The sequence below is a fragment of the Myotis yumanensis genome, unplaced genomic scaffold (assembly GCF_028538775.1).
Source record: "Myotis yumanensis isolate MYYU_CA2020_CCGP unplaced genomic scaffold, mMyoYum1.0.hap1 SCAF_3, whole genome shotgun sequence".
NCBI classification, from domain to species: Eukaryota; Metazoa; Chordata; class Mammalia; order Chiroptera; family Vespertilionidae; genus Myotis; species Myotis yumanensis.
The window spans coordinates 99,501,001-99,518,210 of NW_027223754.1; the positions used below are offsets into that span (position 1 = coordinate 99,501,001).

A 17,210-nucleotide genomic window follows, 5' to 3' on the forward strand; every position below is an offset into this window, starting at 1 on the left:
GGCGGGTTAGGGAGTGAGAGCGGGCGATTGCAGCAGCCCTAGTCTGCCGGGGGAGCGGGTTGGGGGCCTCTGCCTCCCCAGCCTTGGTCTGCTGGCAGCAACGGGTCTGGGGGGCATGACTGCGGGCGGAAGCCGAAGCCGCCAGGACAGCCCCGGTCTGCTGGTGGGAGAGCCGGTTGGGGTCCTGGCCAGTAGGGGACAGCTGCGGTCACCCGCCATCCAGGTCACAGATAGCAGGCCTGGATGGGGGAAGGGCAGGCACGATGGCGCTGCCCCATCCTGCCGGCAATATGCAAATTAGCCGCCATCTTGGTTGGCAGTTAACCGCCATCTTTGCTGACAGCTAATTTGCATATTGCCCGTGATTAGCCAATGGGAAGGGTAGCCGTTGTACGCCAATTACCATGTTTCTCTTTTATTAGTGTATATACTCTGCTCATACTCAGTTCTTGCCACTCCTGTAGGATACTCCTTGATGATCTCCCCACCCTTTCCCCAGTCTCTAGCATAGGCATATTCAAACTCAAATGTCTCATTGCCAATGAAGTATCTCCTGATTTGCCCAGGGTTCCCTGCTTTTCTCTCTGCTCCCTTGCACTGCATTTATACTTCTCTCACAGCTGTTGTTGTTGTCTCTTACAACCATCTGTTTATATATCTGCCCCATAGAACAGACATGCATTTCTTGAAGGTAAGGACAAGTCTTGTGCACTTTTTTTGTTTGTTTGTTTTCTTAGTATCTATCACAGTGCTTGACTCAAACTTTACTATTTGTGTAAATAAATAATCAGGGAATTATGTAATAGATTTTAGAAAGACTTATACTTAAATGGTTTAAGTAGAATAAAAACTATGACTCTTAAAAATCTAAGCTCCACTTATCCAGAAAATTAATTTATATGACTGTTCATGCTCCCATAATGCTGGAGAAAATAAGTGTTGTTATATTTTTCTTATGGTTGAGATTTGTCATCATAAGAATGGATGATGATTAGGTTTTTCACAAAGCATTATTAAAAAACACATCCACTTATGCTATCACAGCAAAATGTTGGTTTTGGCAGGAGAACCCATGAAAAGAAAGCATTTCTTTCCCCTATGCACTCTCTTTTTAAAAACTATTTTTTCTTTTTCAATTACAGTTGACATAGAGTATTATATTAGTTTCAGATATGCCATCCAGTGATTAGACATTTATATAACTTACGAAGTGATTACTCTGATAAATCTAGTACCCTTCTGACAACCTACATAGTTATTATAATATTATTGACTATATTCCGTACTTTACATCCCCATGACTGTAACTACAAAATTGTACTTTTTAATCTCTTCACCTTTTTTTCACTCAGTCTCCCCAACTCCCTTCCCATATGGCAACTGTCAAAATGTCCTCTCTATCTATGAGTCTATTTCTGTTCTGTTTGTTCTTTTATTTTTATTTTATTATTATTTTTTTTTTAGATTGCCATGATATTTGTCTGTCTCTGTCTGACTTATTTCATTCAACACAAAACACTCTAGGTCCATCCATGTTGTTACAAGATGACAATGTTTCATTCTTTTTTATGGCTGAGTCATACTCCATTGTATATATGCACTACTTCTTTATTTATTCATCTATTGATGGACACTTAGGTAGGTTGCTTCCATATCTTGGCTATTGTAAATAATGCTGCAGTGAACATGTAGATGCATATACACTGAGTGGCCAGATTATTATGACCACCTGATATTTGTAGGCAAATTAGCTATAATTTTGCGCTGAAGTTGCTAAAGGGCCAGACCATTATAAATAGGGAAGCAGGTTGTTTACCACGACAGTAGAAGTGATTTTTTTCTGAAGATATGGGTAAACAACATGATTTAACAGCCTTTGAACGTGGGATATATATATATATATATATATATATATATATATATATATATATATATATATATTTATACACACACACACACCCACACACACACACACACACACTGAGTGGCCAGATTATTATGACCATCCCATCAGCACTTCATTGGGCCACCTTTGCCTTCAATACTGCGGCGATTCTTCTTGGCATTGACTCCACGAGATGTTGAAAGGTGATGCGAGGAATCTGACACCATGGCTGATGAATAGCACTGTCCAGTTCTGTGAGATTTGATGGTTGTGGGACCAGCTGCCTGATGGCTCTTTTAATTTTGTCCCACAAATGCTCAATTAGATTGAGATCTGGTGATTGTGGGGGCCACCTAAGCAAGGTAAAGTCTCCCTCATGTTCTTGAAACCTCTCCTGCACAATATGAGCACTGTGGCATGGCACATTGTCTTGTTGGAAGAAGCCGTCTCCATTGGGATACGCCATCAACATGATAGGATGAACCTGATCAGCAATGATACTTAGGTATGTTGTGCTATTCAGAGGTTGTTCCACATGAATTAAAGGGGCCAAATCATGCCAGGAAAACATGCCCCAAACCATAACACTACCCCCACCAGCTTGAAGGGTTGTACTCATGCATGTGGGGTGCATGCTTTCATGCTGTTTCTGCCAAATTCTCACTCTGCCATCTGCATGATGAACTGAAAACATGATTCATCGGACTACATGCCTTTTTTCCAATGCTCAACTGTCCAATCCTTGTGTTCCTGTGCGAATTGGAGATATTTTATCTTGGTAACTGCAGACAGCAAAGGTGTTCAAGCAGGCCTTCGGCTTCCATATCCCATACGATGCAGGGTACGGCTAATTTGCCTACAAATGTCAGGTGGTCATAATAATCTGGCCACTCAGTGTTTCTTTGTCATTTAGTGTTTTGGGTTCTTTGTATAAATGCCCAGAAATGGAGTTGCTGGGTCCTTCTTTGTCTCTTATTATAGCCTTTGTTTAAAATGTGTTTTGTCTGGTATACGTTTTGCTAAACCCCAGCTTTTTTTTCTTGTTTCGTTGTTTCCATTTTCATGAAATATCTTTTTCCGTTCCTTTACCTGCAGTCTCTTATAGGTCTTTTGATCTGAAGTGAATCTCTTGTAGGCAGCATATGTAATGGTCTTGCTTTGTTAGTCATTCAGCTACTATATGTCTTTTGATTAGAGCATTTAAAGTAATTGTTGATAGATATGTAATCCATTTGCATTTACAGTAATTATTGATAGATATATATTTATTTCCATTTTATTATTCATAGTTTTGATCCCTTCTTCTTCTTCTTCTTCTTCTTCTTCTTCTTCTTCTTCTTCTTTTTCTCTCAAGAAGACCCTTTAACATTTCTTTAATAATGGTTTGGTGGTAATGAACTCTTTGTGTTTTTTTTCTTGTGTGGGAAGCTCTTTATCTGCCCTTCAATAGCTTTGCTGGGTATAGTAATTTAGATTGTAGGTCCTTGCTTTTTATCACTTTGAATATTTCATGCCAATCCCTTCTGAACTGCAAAGTTTTTTATGAGAAACTAACTGACAGTCTTATGAAAGCTCCCTTGTTGATAACTAACTGCCTTTCTCTTGTTGCTTTTAAAATTCTCTTTGTCTGTAACCTTTGGCATTTTAATTGTGATATGTCCTGGTGTGGGCCTCCTTTGGTTCATCTTATTTGGAACTATCTGTGCTTCCTGGTCTTGTGTGTCTACTTCCTTCACCAAATTAGGGAAGTTTTCTGTCATTATTTTTTCAAATAAGTTTTCACTTACTTGCTCTCTCTCTTTTTATTCCAGCACCCCCATGATGCGAATGTTGGTATGCTTGATGTTTTCCCAGAGGCTCCTTAAAGTCTCCTCATTTTTTAAAGTTCTTTTTTTCTTTTTGCTGTTCTGTTTTCTGCTTCCTTATCTGCCAGATTGCTGATTTGATTCTCTGTTTCATCTACTCTGCTATTGATTGATTCTCTGTAATATATGCTTCATTTCAGTTATCATTTTCTTCATATCTGGTTTTTATATTTTCTATCTCCAAATTATGGTTTCTATCTCTTTGTTGAAGTTATCACTAAGTTCATCTACTCTTCCCCTAAGTTCATTGAACATTTTTATAAGCAGTGTTTAGACCTCTGCATCTGGTAGATTGTTTTCACTTTGTTTAGTTTTAGGGGGAGAGTTGTGTTCTGTTCTTTCATTTGTGACATGTTTCTTTGTCTCTTCATTTTGGCTGACTTTCTGTGTTTATTTCTATGTATTAGGTAGAGTTGCTATATCTCCCATTCTTGGTAGAGTGGTCTTATGTAGTAGGTGTCCTGTAGGGCCCAGTGGCACAGCCTCCCTGGGAACTACAGGTACACCCAGTGTGGGCTGTATACACCCTGCTGTTGTAGTTGAGCCTCCGTTGTTATTGGCACAGCAATGGGAAGGATTTACCCCCAGGTAAATTGGCTGCAGGGACTGGCCTGGACTACTGATATGGATCTACAGTGTAGAGGCCCACCCGATGGAGCAAGACTTCCTTCAGCACAGCTCTGGTGTTCACTGAGTCCACCCCTTGAGTGTGTCACTCATGGAGGTAGTTGTGTGGTGCTTCAGTGTGGTCTGAAGCTGTCTCCCATGTGCACTGGATCTGGGGCTTCCCAGGAGGTACAGGCCAAGGTCAGCTTCTGCCTATACCCTGCCCAGGGCCACCTGGCATGAGCTATAGAGTGATCTGAAGATGGCTGCTACTTCTCCTGGACTTTGAGGTGCCTGGGAGAAGCCAAGCTGCAACCCAAGGAGGGTTTCCACTTAGCAAGAGGTATGGGGTATACAGAGGCCAGATGCTGCTTGTTTGAGAAATTTTTAAAAAGTTTGAAGCATGCATCAAGACAGGTCATTTGTATGGAAAAACCTCTGGAAATGGCTTGTGTGGGCTGGCTAGTTGTGTGCAATGGGATCTCAGGGAATCACTAGAGCAGGGTAAACACTATTAGATAGGTTGACAGACACTCAGATATGGGACCTGCCTGCAGGCTCTTTCAGGGAGGGCTCAGCAAATGAACAATGGTTTCTGTGAGCACTTCTGTCTGGAAGAAAGCTGCCCCTCCAGCTCTTACCCTGATGCCTGACAATTAAATTCCTCACCATATGTCCCTGGAGCCTTTCAAGATGCTGACCTAGCACTTAGAGCTCAGAGAGAATGAGTTTGAGTAAGTCTGTGCTTCGGCCTTTTAAAAAAAACCTCCTTGGACTTCAGTAGCCTTCTTTCTCACTCAGCCACAATCCCACTGGTTTTCCATAGCCAGCTGTTATGGAGACTTCTCTTCCTGGCACTAGAATACTGGGCTGGGGGTTTGGGTGTGGTGCTGGGACCACTCGCTCCTTAGGGGGAACTGCCACAGCTGAGATAACCTTCCTGATTTTTAACTGCCACACTTGGGTGTGAACTGGCTTGTTCTACATCTCTGCCCTTCCTACCAATCTCTATGGGGCTTGTTCTTTATATCCTAGCTATAGGACTTCTGTTCAGCTAGATTTCAGGTAAATCTTAATGATGGTTGTTCTGTAGTTTAGTTGTAATTTTGATGTGGTTGTGGGAGGAGGTGAGTACTCAGTTTAGCTACTCTATCATCTTGACTGAAAGCTTTTGTGTATGATTTTTCGGGGGGCTTAAGAATCCAATTTATTTGAAGACCTCAGTGTCTGGTAGTCTTTAAAAATTTGATATTTATCACTATACAAGACTAAGTAAGGTTTGATTATATCACACAAATAAATGTCCTTATGCTTTTCACAATATATTTTAAAATTAATTTAATTCTCATCTTGGTATTGGAAAAGATCAGTATTTTTTTCATGGTATAGATGGTATACATAACAACTTCAGTGGGGTTTTTTTGTTTTCATTTTCTCCAGTTGCTATAAAAAAAGCACAACAAATAAAAACTTTTAGGGTCACAAAATCAGTTCATTTCGATATCAGATTTATTCTGAAGTGACAAAAACCACATGTTAGACTTTGTACATCAACCACATTTGCCTTGATCCCATTTGTTAATATCTTTCTTATATGCAGGTAACACAAGTTTTCTTTGCATCTAATTTATTAAGAACTTACTATTCAGGTGTCATGCATTAAACATGTAAAACTTATTATGCTGATCTCTTACTCCTCCCTCCCACCCCCCCCGCCGCCAACCCAAGGACTTGTATGCATGCATATAAGCATAACCAATGGACACAAGACACTGGTGGGTAGAGGAAGCCAGGGGAAGGTCAAGGGCGGGGGGGGGGGGGGGGGGAGAAGAGACATATGTAATACTCTTTGTAATACTTTAAGCAATAAAACAAAATTTAAAAAAACTATTAAAAAAACTTATTATGCTGCATATTATCTTTATACCCACTGTGTTTATTAGTGTGTATAAAAATAACTTATTTTGCAAAATCAAAAAATAAAACTGAATCTCTTTATAGAAATTATGCATTGTAATTGCCACTATAGTCATAAAAATAGTAGGAGACATGATTTTTAACCAATACTGGCAAAAACTTTTTTTTAATTTAAATATTTCATTAATAATATTCAGCAAAGTTTACTAAACAGCATAGACTTGTAAATATAGCCTTATATATTTCTTTACTAATGCTATTGTGAACTATTATTGATTTTATAATAATAAAATTTTAACTAATTTGTGGCAAGAAAAGATTGAAAATCTTATAAAGATAACTTATCAAGCAAATTCAAGAAAAATGTTTGTCTTCCTAGATTCTTATCTAAATAAAATTAAATTAAGAATAAAATAAAGTAATAAAATATTAGATTTAAGTAAAGTATTTAATTCCATTTAGTTAAATTATAAATTAATAGTGTTATTCAACTGATTTTTAAAGTGGTTTAATATGCTACATTTTTATTTTCGGCAGGAACTGATTCCAGAGTTCTATTACCTACCAGAGATGTTTGTCAACAGTAATGGATATAGTCTTGGAGTCAGAGAAGATGAAGTGGTGATAAATAATGTTGACCTTCCCCCTTGGGCAAAAAAACCTGAAGACTTTGTAAGGATCAACAGGATGGTAAGAGAGATTTTGTTTTTGCTTCAGCAGTCACCAAAAAATAAAAATACTCTGTAGTTTTATTTTGTTTCTAACTATTAAAAAATTGTCATTTAACATTTATAAGTGTAAGGTTAAAAATTTAAGAGGAAAAATAAAACATTTTATTGTTGTCTTTTGACAGCATTCTCTATTGTAGAGTGGATATTCCTTTCATGAGGACTAATAAAGGAATGGTAACTTAGTTATATTTGCTCTCTTAGGAGAAGACAATCAGATGAGCATCTGTTGACTAATATGACATATTCTAAAATGCTTAAAATAAATTCCCACTCCTTATTTTTCTCTACTGACTAAATATGCTTTCTTTTTCACTCATAAATTATTCAAAACAAAATAATTTAATTTAGAACATATTTATGTGGAGAAAATTATAAGCTGTGAAACATAGCTTACAGTGTAATATACTGACTTTAAGAGAACACCCATCTAGAAAACATTCTTTGGGAAAATGTTGTTACTCTTTAAATCTGTATGATAGATGCCAGGGTGTTCAAATAAAAAAATGTAATAATCTAAATGATTTTAACATGTTTTTAAGTCAGGTCCAAACTAGTCACTCAGGCAAGCAAAGTCGCCAAAAATTGTTGGATCACTTTTTCTGTGCTCATTCTGTTGAACTCAACTGATTGAACAAAAGTTTTCATGTGGGTGCTAATTATTAATAAGTACTAATAGGTGTGTTGAGAAGAGTATGAATTGGAGTTTAGAAATTTTCTGCTCTTGAATCTGATCTTTGCAATTTACTAGTTTCATTGTCCTGGGTAATTGAGAATATCTCTGTCCCTCACATTTCTCACCTGTAAAATGGTGATACCTTATTAAAATCCATTATTTATCATAAAATTCATTTGCTTTCAGCATGGAATTTAATGATTTTTAATAAATTTAGAGTTATGTGACCATCATTACAATATAATTTTAGAACATTTCCATCACCTCAAAGATCCCATGCCCACCTCAAGCCCCAGGCAAGCATCAATCTACTTTCTATCTTAATAGGTTTGCCTTTTCTGGTCATTTTATGAGAATAGAACCATACAATATGTGTTCTTTTGTGTTTGATTTCTTTCACTTAGCATAGTTATACAATTCATCTGTGTCTTAATGACTATCAGTACTTTGTTTCTCTTTTTTGCATAGTGGTATTCCATTGTATGGATAAACCATATTTTGTTTATCCATTTATCAGGTGATGAACACTTGGGTTGCTTCCACTTTTGGGTTATTATGCATAATACATTCACATATGGATATCTATATGGACATATGTTTCATTGCTACCTAGGGGTGGAATTGGTGACTTATATGGTAAATTTATATTTAACCTTTTAGGAAATTGCTTAACTGCCTTGCAAAGTGACTATAGCACCTTACATTCCCACTATCAATGCATGATGATGGTTCTAGTTCCTCTATATCTTCATGACTGTTTTTTTGTTGTTGTTACTATAGCCATTCTAGTGGGTGTGAAGTAATATCTCATAGTTTTAGTTTGCATTTCATTAATGACTAATGATGTTTGAGCATCTCTTCATCTGTTTCCTGGATGTTAAAACACTTTTGGATATATTTTAATAAAAAATTAATTCATGATTCACTATAGATACAACCTTTGTGTTCTTCATTACTGAAAGAAGTTCATATGCCCTTTATTAATGATATACCTAATTGAAAGAGAAAAGGCAGTTGTGCTTCTAAAAAAACATCCCCAGAGTAGCATCGGACAAAGAATTTTGTGGATGGTAGGGGAAAATACTAATTATTATGGATGAGAAATCATCAAATAATTATTATTAATATAAACTAGATAAGCAAGACCATACACTCTTGACAAAACCTGCAGAAAATGCTTCATTCATCTAGTACAGCGGTTCTCAACCTGTGGGTCGCGACCCCTTTGGCAGTCGAACGACCCTTTCACAGGGGTCGCCTAAGACCATCCTGCATATCAGATATTTACATTACGATTCATAACAGTAGCAACATTACAGTTATGAAGTAGCAACAAAAATAATCTTATGGTTGGGTCACAACATGAGGAACTGTAATTAAAGGGCCAGAAGATTGAGAACCACTGATCTAGTATGTTAGAAGATAATGAAATCCAACTAAATAAACTTTTCAAATAAAAGAAGTTTCTATATTTTTATAACTACATGATAACTTTTAGAAATATTGTTATAGTCATTTTTCTAAAATTTATTACTATTGGTTCTCTAACCTCTGATGCAAAGGATTAAACTTCTCTTTCTTGTCATGAGTACCCATTATTATTTCATGAAGTGATATCATCCTATACCTATTGTTTTTCTATTATTCTTCTTTAGATTGTCAGTTATCACCACACTTTCCTTTAATAACCAGACTATTAGAATTTGTTGCTCATAATCTCCTCTAGTCTACAAAATCAGGTAATCAATTTCAATCAATTTTCTTATGATAAATAAGAGTCAGTCAAGTGCTAATGGAGGCCCTAGAAGAAACATAAACTTTGTAGCTTTGGTAGAGAGTGACAATCTTCTACCTCAGGTTTCATTAATCAATTCCAGGTTTGGGAGTTATGTACTGAAACATAAAATAAAGTCCTACCATTAGTAAGTGGAATGTTTCTATAAACAGTGTCAAATTTAGACATTTTCTTACATATAAATAGGTAGCTATGTGCCTGGCCTAGAATACTCTCCTTGGTGCCCTTGCCTACAATTTTTTTCTCTATCTTCCTCATTCTAAGACTTACTGCTGGCAACTGCTGCAAATCAGGATGGAAACACTAATTTTAGTCACCATTCCCTATGATCCAGGGATGGTCTTGAGCCAACTCAATATTAATGTTAACCAAGATAAGATAATGGTGCTGATAGTGCTTGTGGCCTATGCCATTTTGTGAGTGTTTATTCTTAGTGATATACTGTACTAGAGTTTCAGGTACATCCTCAAAAAATCTTTTGAAATAATTATCATCCTGAAACCTAGTGAGGTAAATTACCTTGCCAAATATCACCTACTTTTCAAAATAAGAGTGTTCTTATCCATAATCTCCGGGATAGAGGAAATGGTGGCATGAGGAGTTGTATAAAGGGAGAAGGGTGCGGAGAAGGTAAGGAAACATGTCTTGTAATCAGAAGCCAGGACCTTGAGCCTTGAGGTCAGAAAAAGAAAAGTAAAAGATGAGTGGAAATTCATATCATTATATGGTGTAAGAAGGTGGTCTAATTTCATTTTTTTTTTTTTTTGCGCATTATCTTTCCAGTTTTCCCAAAACCATCTATTGAAGAGACTATCTTACCCCATTGTATGTTTGTGCTTCCTTTGTCAAATATTAATTGACAATAGAGGTGTGGTTTTATTTCTGGGTTTTCTATTCTGTTCCAGTGATTTTTGTCTGTTTTTATGCCAGTACCATGTTGTTTTGATTACTATGGCCTTGTAGTATAGTTTGATATCAGGTTACATGATTCCTCCAACTTTGTTCTTTTTTCTCAAGATTGCTGTGACAATTTGGCATCTTTTGTGGTTCCATATACATTTTTGGAATATTTATTATAGTTCTGTGAAGCACGCCATTGGTATCTTGATAGTTTACAGATTGCTTTGGGTACTATGGACATTTTAATGATGTTCACTTTTCCTATTTATGAACATGGTATATCTCCCACTTATTTGTGTCTTCTTCAATTTCTTTCCTCAGTGTCTTATAATTTTCCAAGTATAGATCTTTTGTGTATGTGGTTAAATTTATTCCTAGGTAAATTTTTATGCAATTTTAAATGGGATTGTTTTCTTTCTGATAGTTCATTATTGATGTATAAAAATGCACCTAATTTTTGTTCATTATTGGTATATAAAAATGCAACTGATTTCTAGATATTTATTTTGTACCCTGCTACTTTACTGAATTCATTTATCAGTTCAATAGTTTTTGGTGGGATATTTAGGATTCTCTATATACAGTATATCATCTGCTACATTTCAGTTTTAATCTGTGTCACTCTGGCCTATCTCATTATTCATATGATCACCACATAAAACTTTTTAATAAAAATCTCTTTTCTTAGGAATACCTGATTCTCACCAAATTGTTTCATATTATTTGGGTTTTAAGAGAATCCTAGATTACTTATTGAAAGATGAAAGATACATCCTGAGAAATAATAGCATGGTATAAACAATTTAAACTTTATATTATTTCTTTACAACCCAGTGACCAGATATTACATCTCTCTCTCTCTCTCTCTATCTATCTATCTATCTATCTATCTATATATATATATACTCTCTTTCTCTCTCTCTCTCTCTCTCTCTCTCTCTCTCTCTCTATATATATATATATATATAAAAGCCTAAGCAACCGGTTTACCAAACAACCGGTTGACCAGTTGCTATGATGTGCACTGACCACCAGGGGACAGATGCTCAATGCAGGAGCTCCCACAGTGGGAGCACCACTCAGCCAGAAGCTGGGCTCATAGTTGGCGCTGGCAGGTGAAGCTGTGGCAAAGCAAGCCTCTCCTGCCTCTATGGCAGTGGCAGCAGCAGCAAGCACAGCAGGGCTGGGATGAGCGGGAGCGGTGCCTAGCCCAGGTTGGGCTCCTTCCCAGCTGCCTGCGGTTTCTTGCACTGCTATATCCCTCGGGTGATGGACTGCCGGTTTCAGCCCGATCCCTGCAGGGCCGAAACTGGTAGTCTGACATCCCCCAAGGGGTCTCAGATTGTGAGACAGTGCAGGCCAGGCTGAGGGACCCCACTGGTGCATGAATCCATGCACTGGGCCTCTAGTAATTTAATATGTGATCACCCCAATAAATTCTGCACCCATCCAGCACCATACTTAGTTATTAGAATATTATTGACTATATTCCCTATGCTCTACTTTACATCCCCATGACTATTCTGTAACAACCAATTTGTACTTCTTTATCCTTTCACATTTTTCACTCAGCCCCCAATCCCTCTCCCATCAGCAACCAACAAAAAGTGGCATGTATGTGTCTGTTTCTGTACTGCTTTTTCATTTTGTTTGTACTAGTAGATTCAACTGTTAATAGATATGTATTCATTGCCATTTTATTATTCATATTTTTGGTCTTCTTTTCTTCTTTTTAAATAAGACCCTTTAACATTTCATATAATACTGGTTTGGTGGTGATGAACTCCTTTAGCTTTTTCTTGTCTGTGAAGCTCTTTATCTGACCTTCCATTCTAAATGATAGCTTTGCTGGGTAGAGTAATCTTGGTTGTAGGCCCTTGCTTTTCATCACTTTGAATATTTCTTGCCACTCCCTTCTGGCCTGCAAAGTTTCTGTTGAGAAATCAGCTGACAGTCGTATGGGAGTGTGTTGCTTATGGAGGTGATTGAGTGGTGGTACTCAATGTGGTCTGAAGCTGTCCACTGGGTGGCCTTGGGGCCTCCCAGGAGGTACAGACTAAGGTCAGCCACCAACTGTGTGCTGCCTGAGGCTACCAGGCATAAACTACAAAATGATCTGCAGATGGCTATTTCTTGTGCTGGTCTTGGAAGTGACCAGGCAAGGCCAAGCTGTAAACCAAGGCTGGCTGCTGCTTGTGCTGGGCCTGGCCCACTTAGCTAGAGATACAGGGTTTGCTGAGGAATGGTGGCTTCATCAAAGGAATAGTGGCTTCTGCCAGCACTTCTGTCTGGGAGAAACCTACCACACTACCTCTCATCCTGATTCCAAACAATTCAGTTCTTCCTCATATGTCTCTGGTGCCCTTCAAGCTGCTGTCCCTGTGCTGGAGCTCAGAGGGTGTTAGTCTGAGTAAGTCTGTGCACCAGACCTTTAAGAGAAACTGCCTTCAACTCTAGCAGCCTCCATGTCACCCAGCCTTAATCCTCACTGGTTTTTATAGCCAGATGTTACAGATACTTCTCTTTCTGGCACTGGAACACAGGGCTGGGGAGCCTGGTGTGGGGCTGGGACCCCTCACTCCTCAAGGGGTATCCCCACAGTTGAGGTATCCCTCCTGATTTTTATCTGTCACATATGGGTGTGAGACTAGCTGTTCCACATCTCTGCCCCTCCTACCAGTCTCAATGTGGCTTCTTCTTTAATTTTATAGTTGTAGGAATTCCATTCAGCTGGATTTCAGGCAGTTCTGAAAGTTGGTTGTTCTGTATTTTAGTTGTAATTTTGATGTGGTTGTGGGAGGAAGCAAATACCACATTTACCTATGCTGCCATCTTGGCCAGAAGCCAAGCAATTTAAACTTTAAAGTAGATTTTCCCTCTTACTTTAAGAGAGAATAAAATATACCAATGCAAATTTTGACTAATAAATTATTTTTATTTATATTTGCTAAGAGTACTTCTATTGTGCATAAATAAAATATATTAAATAACTTACTCCTAATATTAACATAACCATTTCAAGACTAACTTGTGCTTATATACCCCTTGCCTCTTATATCTTGTCTTTTTAACAGCTAAAGTACTGCTAGGCAAACTTTAAGGCCAATACAGTGCTTGTTTAAAATATATCTCCCATTTAATATCACTGTAACTATGTATACAATGCACAGGGAACTATAAGAATTTCATCTAATATGGTGAAGTAACTGTCCCTCAAAGATTTGGTCTCACATATTCAAAAGATTTAAATTTAATAACTGACAAAAATATGAGATATAAATACTTGTGTTTTTATGAAATTATCATAAAACATTTTCAGAAATGAATTGTACATTTTTGTTATAAGTAATAAGTTCTAACTTGTATTTGTGAAGAAATGAAAGAAGTAAAGCACTGGGATTTTTCTCTCTTCTAAACCAAATTCCTGTTATCTTATAGTCATTAATGAATCTAATAAGACTTGTGAACTAAACTTTTATGCCACAGAGTGAAAGGTTTTCACAAAATTCTGCATATTTAGGGAAATCAAACTGCCCCAGTCTTGGTTCTCCACAGCACTGGATGCAGCGCCAGGTTGAATCGATCATATGTAGAGAGTGCCTTGCTAGTAAGGGTGGCTTGAGAAGTGTTTATTCATCTGATTTATTCGCTTGGTTTTCCTTGAACAGACTATACAGACTAGAAAGGAAATGTTTTACATCTATAGCAGCCATTCTTGGCTGCATCAGAGGTAGAGCTGAAGGACAAACCACTGACTCTGGGAACAGTTGTAAACAACAGAGCTACGAAAGATATAAAATGTAGGTGTGTGTCTACAGCTGCTTTCCTGTCTCAGCATCTTCTATACTGCTTTTCTTCACCTTGAAGTGTTTCTTCACTGTACTCTGACCATAGTTTCCTTTTCTCCAGCTTGTGGTCAGCTTTGCCATCATACTGATGGGAAATGATTATACTTATGTCATGTTAGGTAACTGTGTTAAAACTAGAAAATTTAACAAATTATCTAAATATCTTATTTCATGCTGAAGAAATATTTATTTGATGAATATTTTTCTAATATGCAAAGTCTGGGTGGTATTATAAAATGTGAAAATGTTTCCATTTTTCATGAAGTTTCATTAATTCCATGAACACAACATCTATTTTTATATTATTTTATAACATTATCAAGTAATAATACTTTGATATTACTATTATATGACTGAGTAGTTCACATGGGATTTAGTTCTTATGAAATAGGTTTACAGAAATTGTGCTCTAGTACAATTATAATTTGGATTGGAATATCTTCAGCTATTTGAAAGAATTCTTTGTAATAAGCCTAAAGTATAAAATACCAAAGAAATGACATTCACAGTGGTAACAAAAAGTTTTCATTTCTTTGTATGGATTAGTATTCTGTATCCATGAGCATTCTTTTAAGCTGTCACTAAGGAATTCATGGCAAAGAAGACAAAAATAATATGATGAAAAGGAATGGCATCATTGAGTATAGACGATTAAGTTTGTTGTCTCCTGCCAGTGACTAAAAAAGCATCTGGTGCATTTGTAGAAGCCTTTACATGTCTAAGCTTCATTTTCTTTTCTCACGTTTAAAAATGAAACCTACTTTGATTTTTAATTGATGTATTTATTTCAGTCTATTGTATTTTTAGTTATAAGCAATAATATATATAATTGGTTAGAGTTGTATATATTTTTTAATTACAGTGACAGGGATTGTGTTTCACTGAAGAACTGTGAAATTCAAAATTTGGTCTCATTAGAAAATCTAGAAAGGTGATATAGACACTTTTAGTAGACATTTCAATAAATCCTAAATGCATTTAATTCATATATCAAGAATTGGTTTAATTTATCCACACCAAGCTAGGTTAATTATGACCAACTCACTCATGAAACATTTATAAAGCACTGTGCTCAGTTTTAACATGATTATAATATGACTGCCTCATAAAGGACAGAAGTAGAAAGTACATCTGATAACATTACCCTAATGCTGGGTTCATCAATCATAATCTGCCCTTTTAAAATTTATTTTAGAAAAAGGCCCTCATGGATGTGCACTGATATCTCCACCAGCCCTCAGTCCACAGGTCCTGGTGCTTCAGGGCCAAATGCAAGACATTCTTGGTCTGCAGAGCAGATCCCGGTGCACTGAGGCAGAGAAAGTGGAGTTTAATGTGGCTCTGCTCTTATTGTCTTACAATCTTTATAAGATTTTCATATTTTAGCCCTGACCCGTTTGGCTCAGTGGATAGAGTGTCAGCCTGCGGACTCAAGGATCCCAGGTTCGGTTCCGGTCAAGGGCATGTACCTTGGTTGCGGGCACATCCCCAGTGGGGAGTGTGCAGGAGGCAGCTGATCGATGTTTCTCTCTCATTGATGTTTCTAACTCTCTATCCCTCTCCCTTCCTCTCTGTAAAAAATCAATAAAATATATTTTTAAAAAAGATTTTTATATTTTAAAGAAAAAGTTTCTTTTGTGATAGGTAAAAATTTGCAAAAGAATTTTAAGCAAATAGTATAACAAGAATTTTTGGAAGTCTTCTGCAGGAGAGGATCTTAAAATATTCAGATAGATACCTTGTGTGTGAGTGCCTGCTCTGCCACCTGTTTGTTATGACACCTTGGACAAAATAAGGCACCCTTCTCTCTTGGAGCGTCTGTGTTCTCCTTGCCTCTGGAACTGGACATTGGTCAGTACCTAGATCTTTATTGAGAGCCAGCTCTGATAAGGCATGATGGAAAACATATGGAAGCATTGGACATGGATCCTATTCTAAATAAAGCTAGAGTAGAACAGTTCCTTCATTTATCCCAGTCATTAAGTCATAAGGGCTTCTTACGCTTCATACTGCTCTGGGTCTGGGAACACGAGCATGAGCAACACGGTTAGTATCTGGAAGGAACTCACACTCTAGTTAGGAACACAGACAAGTAACACAGCTATAGTAAATGCAAGCAGTGCTGTACTCTCCTCAGTCCACAGGTCATTACTGAGCATCACAGGCACTGTGTGCATGTTTGCAGTGCACCAGTGAACAAAGATCCTGCCGTCACAGAGATTACTTTTGATCAAAGGTAGACAGACAATAAAGAGTAAATAAATACGTAAAATATGTAGTATGCTAAAAGGTAATCAATACTATAGGGAAAAAGTAGTAATGCAAGATAAAGGCATCAGGAAAACAAGGAGGGCGATCAGGATCCCCTCCTGGAATTAAGGCTTGAAGGATGTGGGAGAGTAAACTAGGTGACTCTTGGGCAAAGAGCATTGCAGGCAGAGGGACATTTGTGGCAGGGTCAAAGTGCTTAGCAAGGAAGCCATTGGGTTTGGGTGGAATGAGCAGGCAACACACAGGAGGAGAACTGAACCTTGAAAGCCATCGAAAGCACTTTGTATTTTTACTGTGACCAAAATGCAAGTCATTGCAGCACTTTGAGCAAAAGAGTGCTGTGATCTTACTTATTTCCTTTTTCTTTTTAAAATAGCTTTATTGAGATAATACAACTCACCCATTTTAAGTGTATATAATTCAGTGGTTTTCATTATAATCACAGATATATGCAACAATCAAAACAGTTAATTGCAAACATTTTCACACTACTAAGACAAATTCTCATACCTTTTTAGCTCCTCTTCACCCCCCAATCTGAAGCAACCAGTAATCTGCTTTCTGTTTCTATATATTTGCTTATTCTGGAGATTTCATATAAGTGGGAATCATATAATATGTGGCCTTTTGTGACTGGCTTCTTTCACTTAACATAATGTTTTCAAGGTTCATTCCTATAGTACCAAAGTATCAGTACTTCATTCCTTTTTATCACTGAA

General features: G+C 37.2%; 1 protein-coding gene across 5 annotated transcripts in view; it reads left to right on the forward strand.

The window, feature by feature from the left end:
- Positions 1-17,210, forward strand: part of NBEA (neurobeachin) — a 975,192-nt gene that overhangs the window by 882,413 nt on the left and 75,569 nt on the right. For all 5 annotated transcript variants that reach the window (XM_070409180.1, XM_070409183.1, XM_070409179.1 and 2 more), the window contains one exon: positions 6,811-6,963. In XM_070409180.1, coding sequence (XP_070265281.1) covers positions 6,811-6,963 — 153 coding nt within the window. The remainder of the gene's footprint in view (positions 1-6,810; positions 6,964-17,210) is intronic.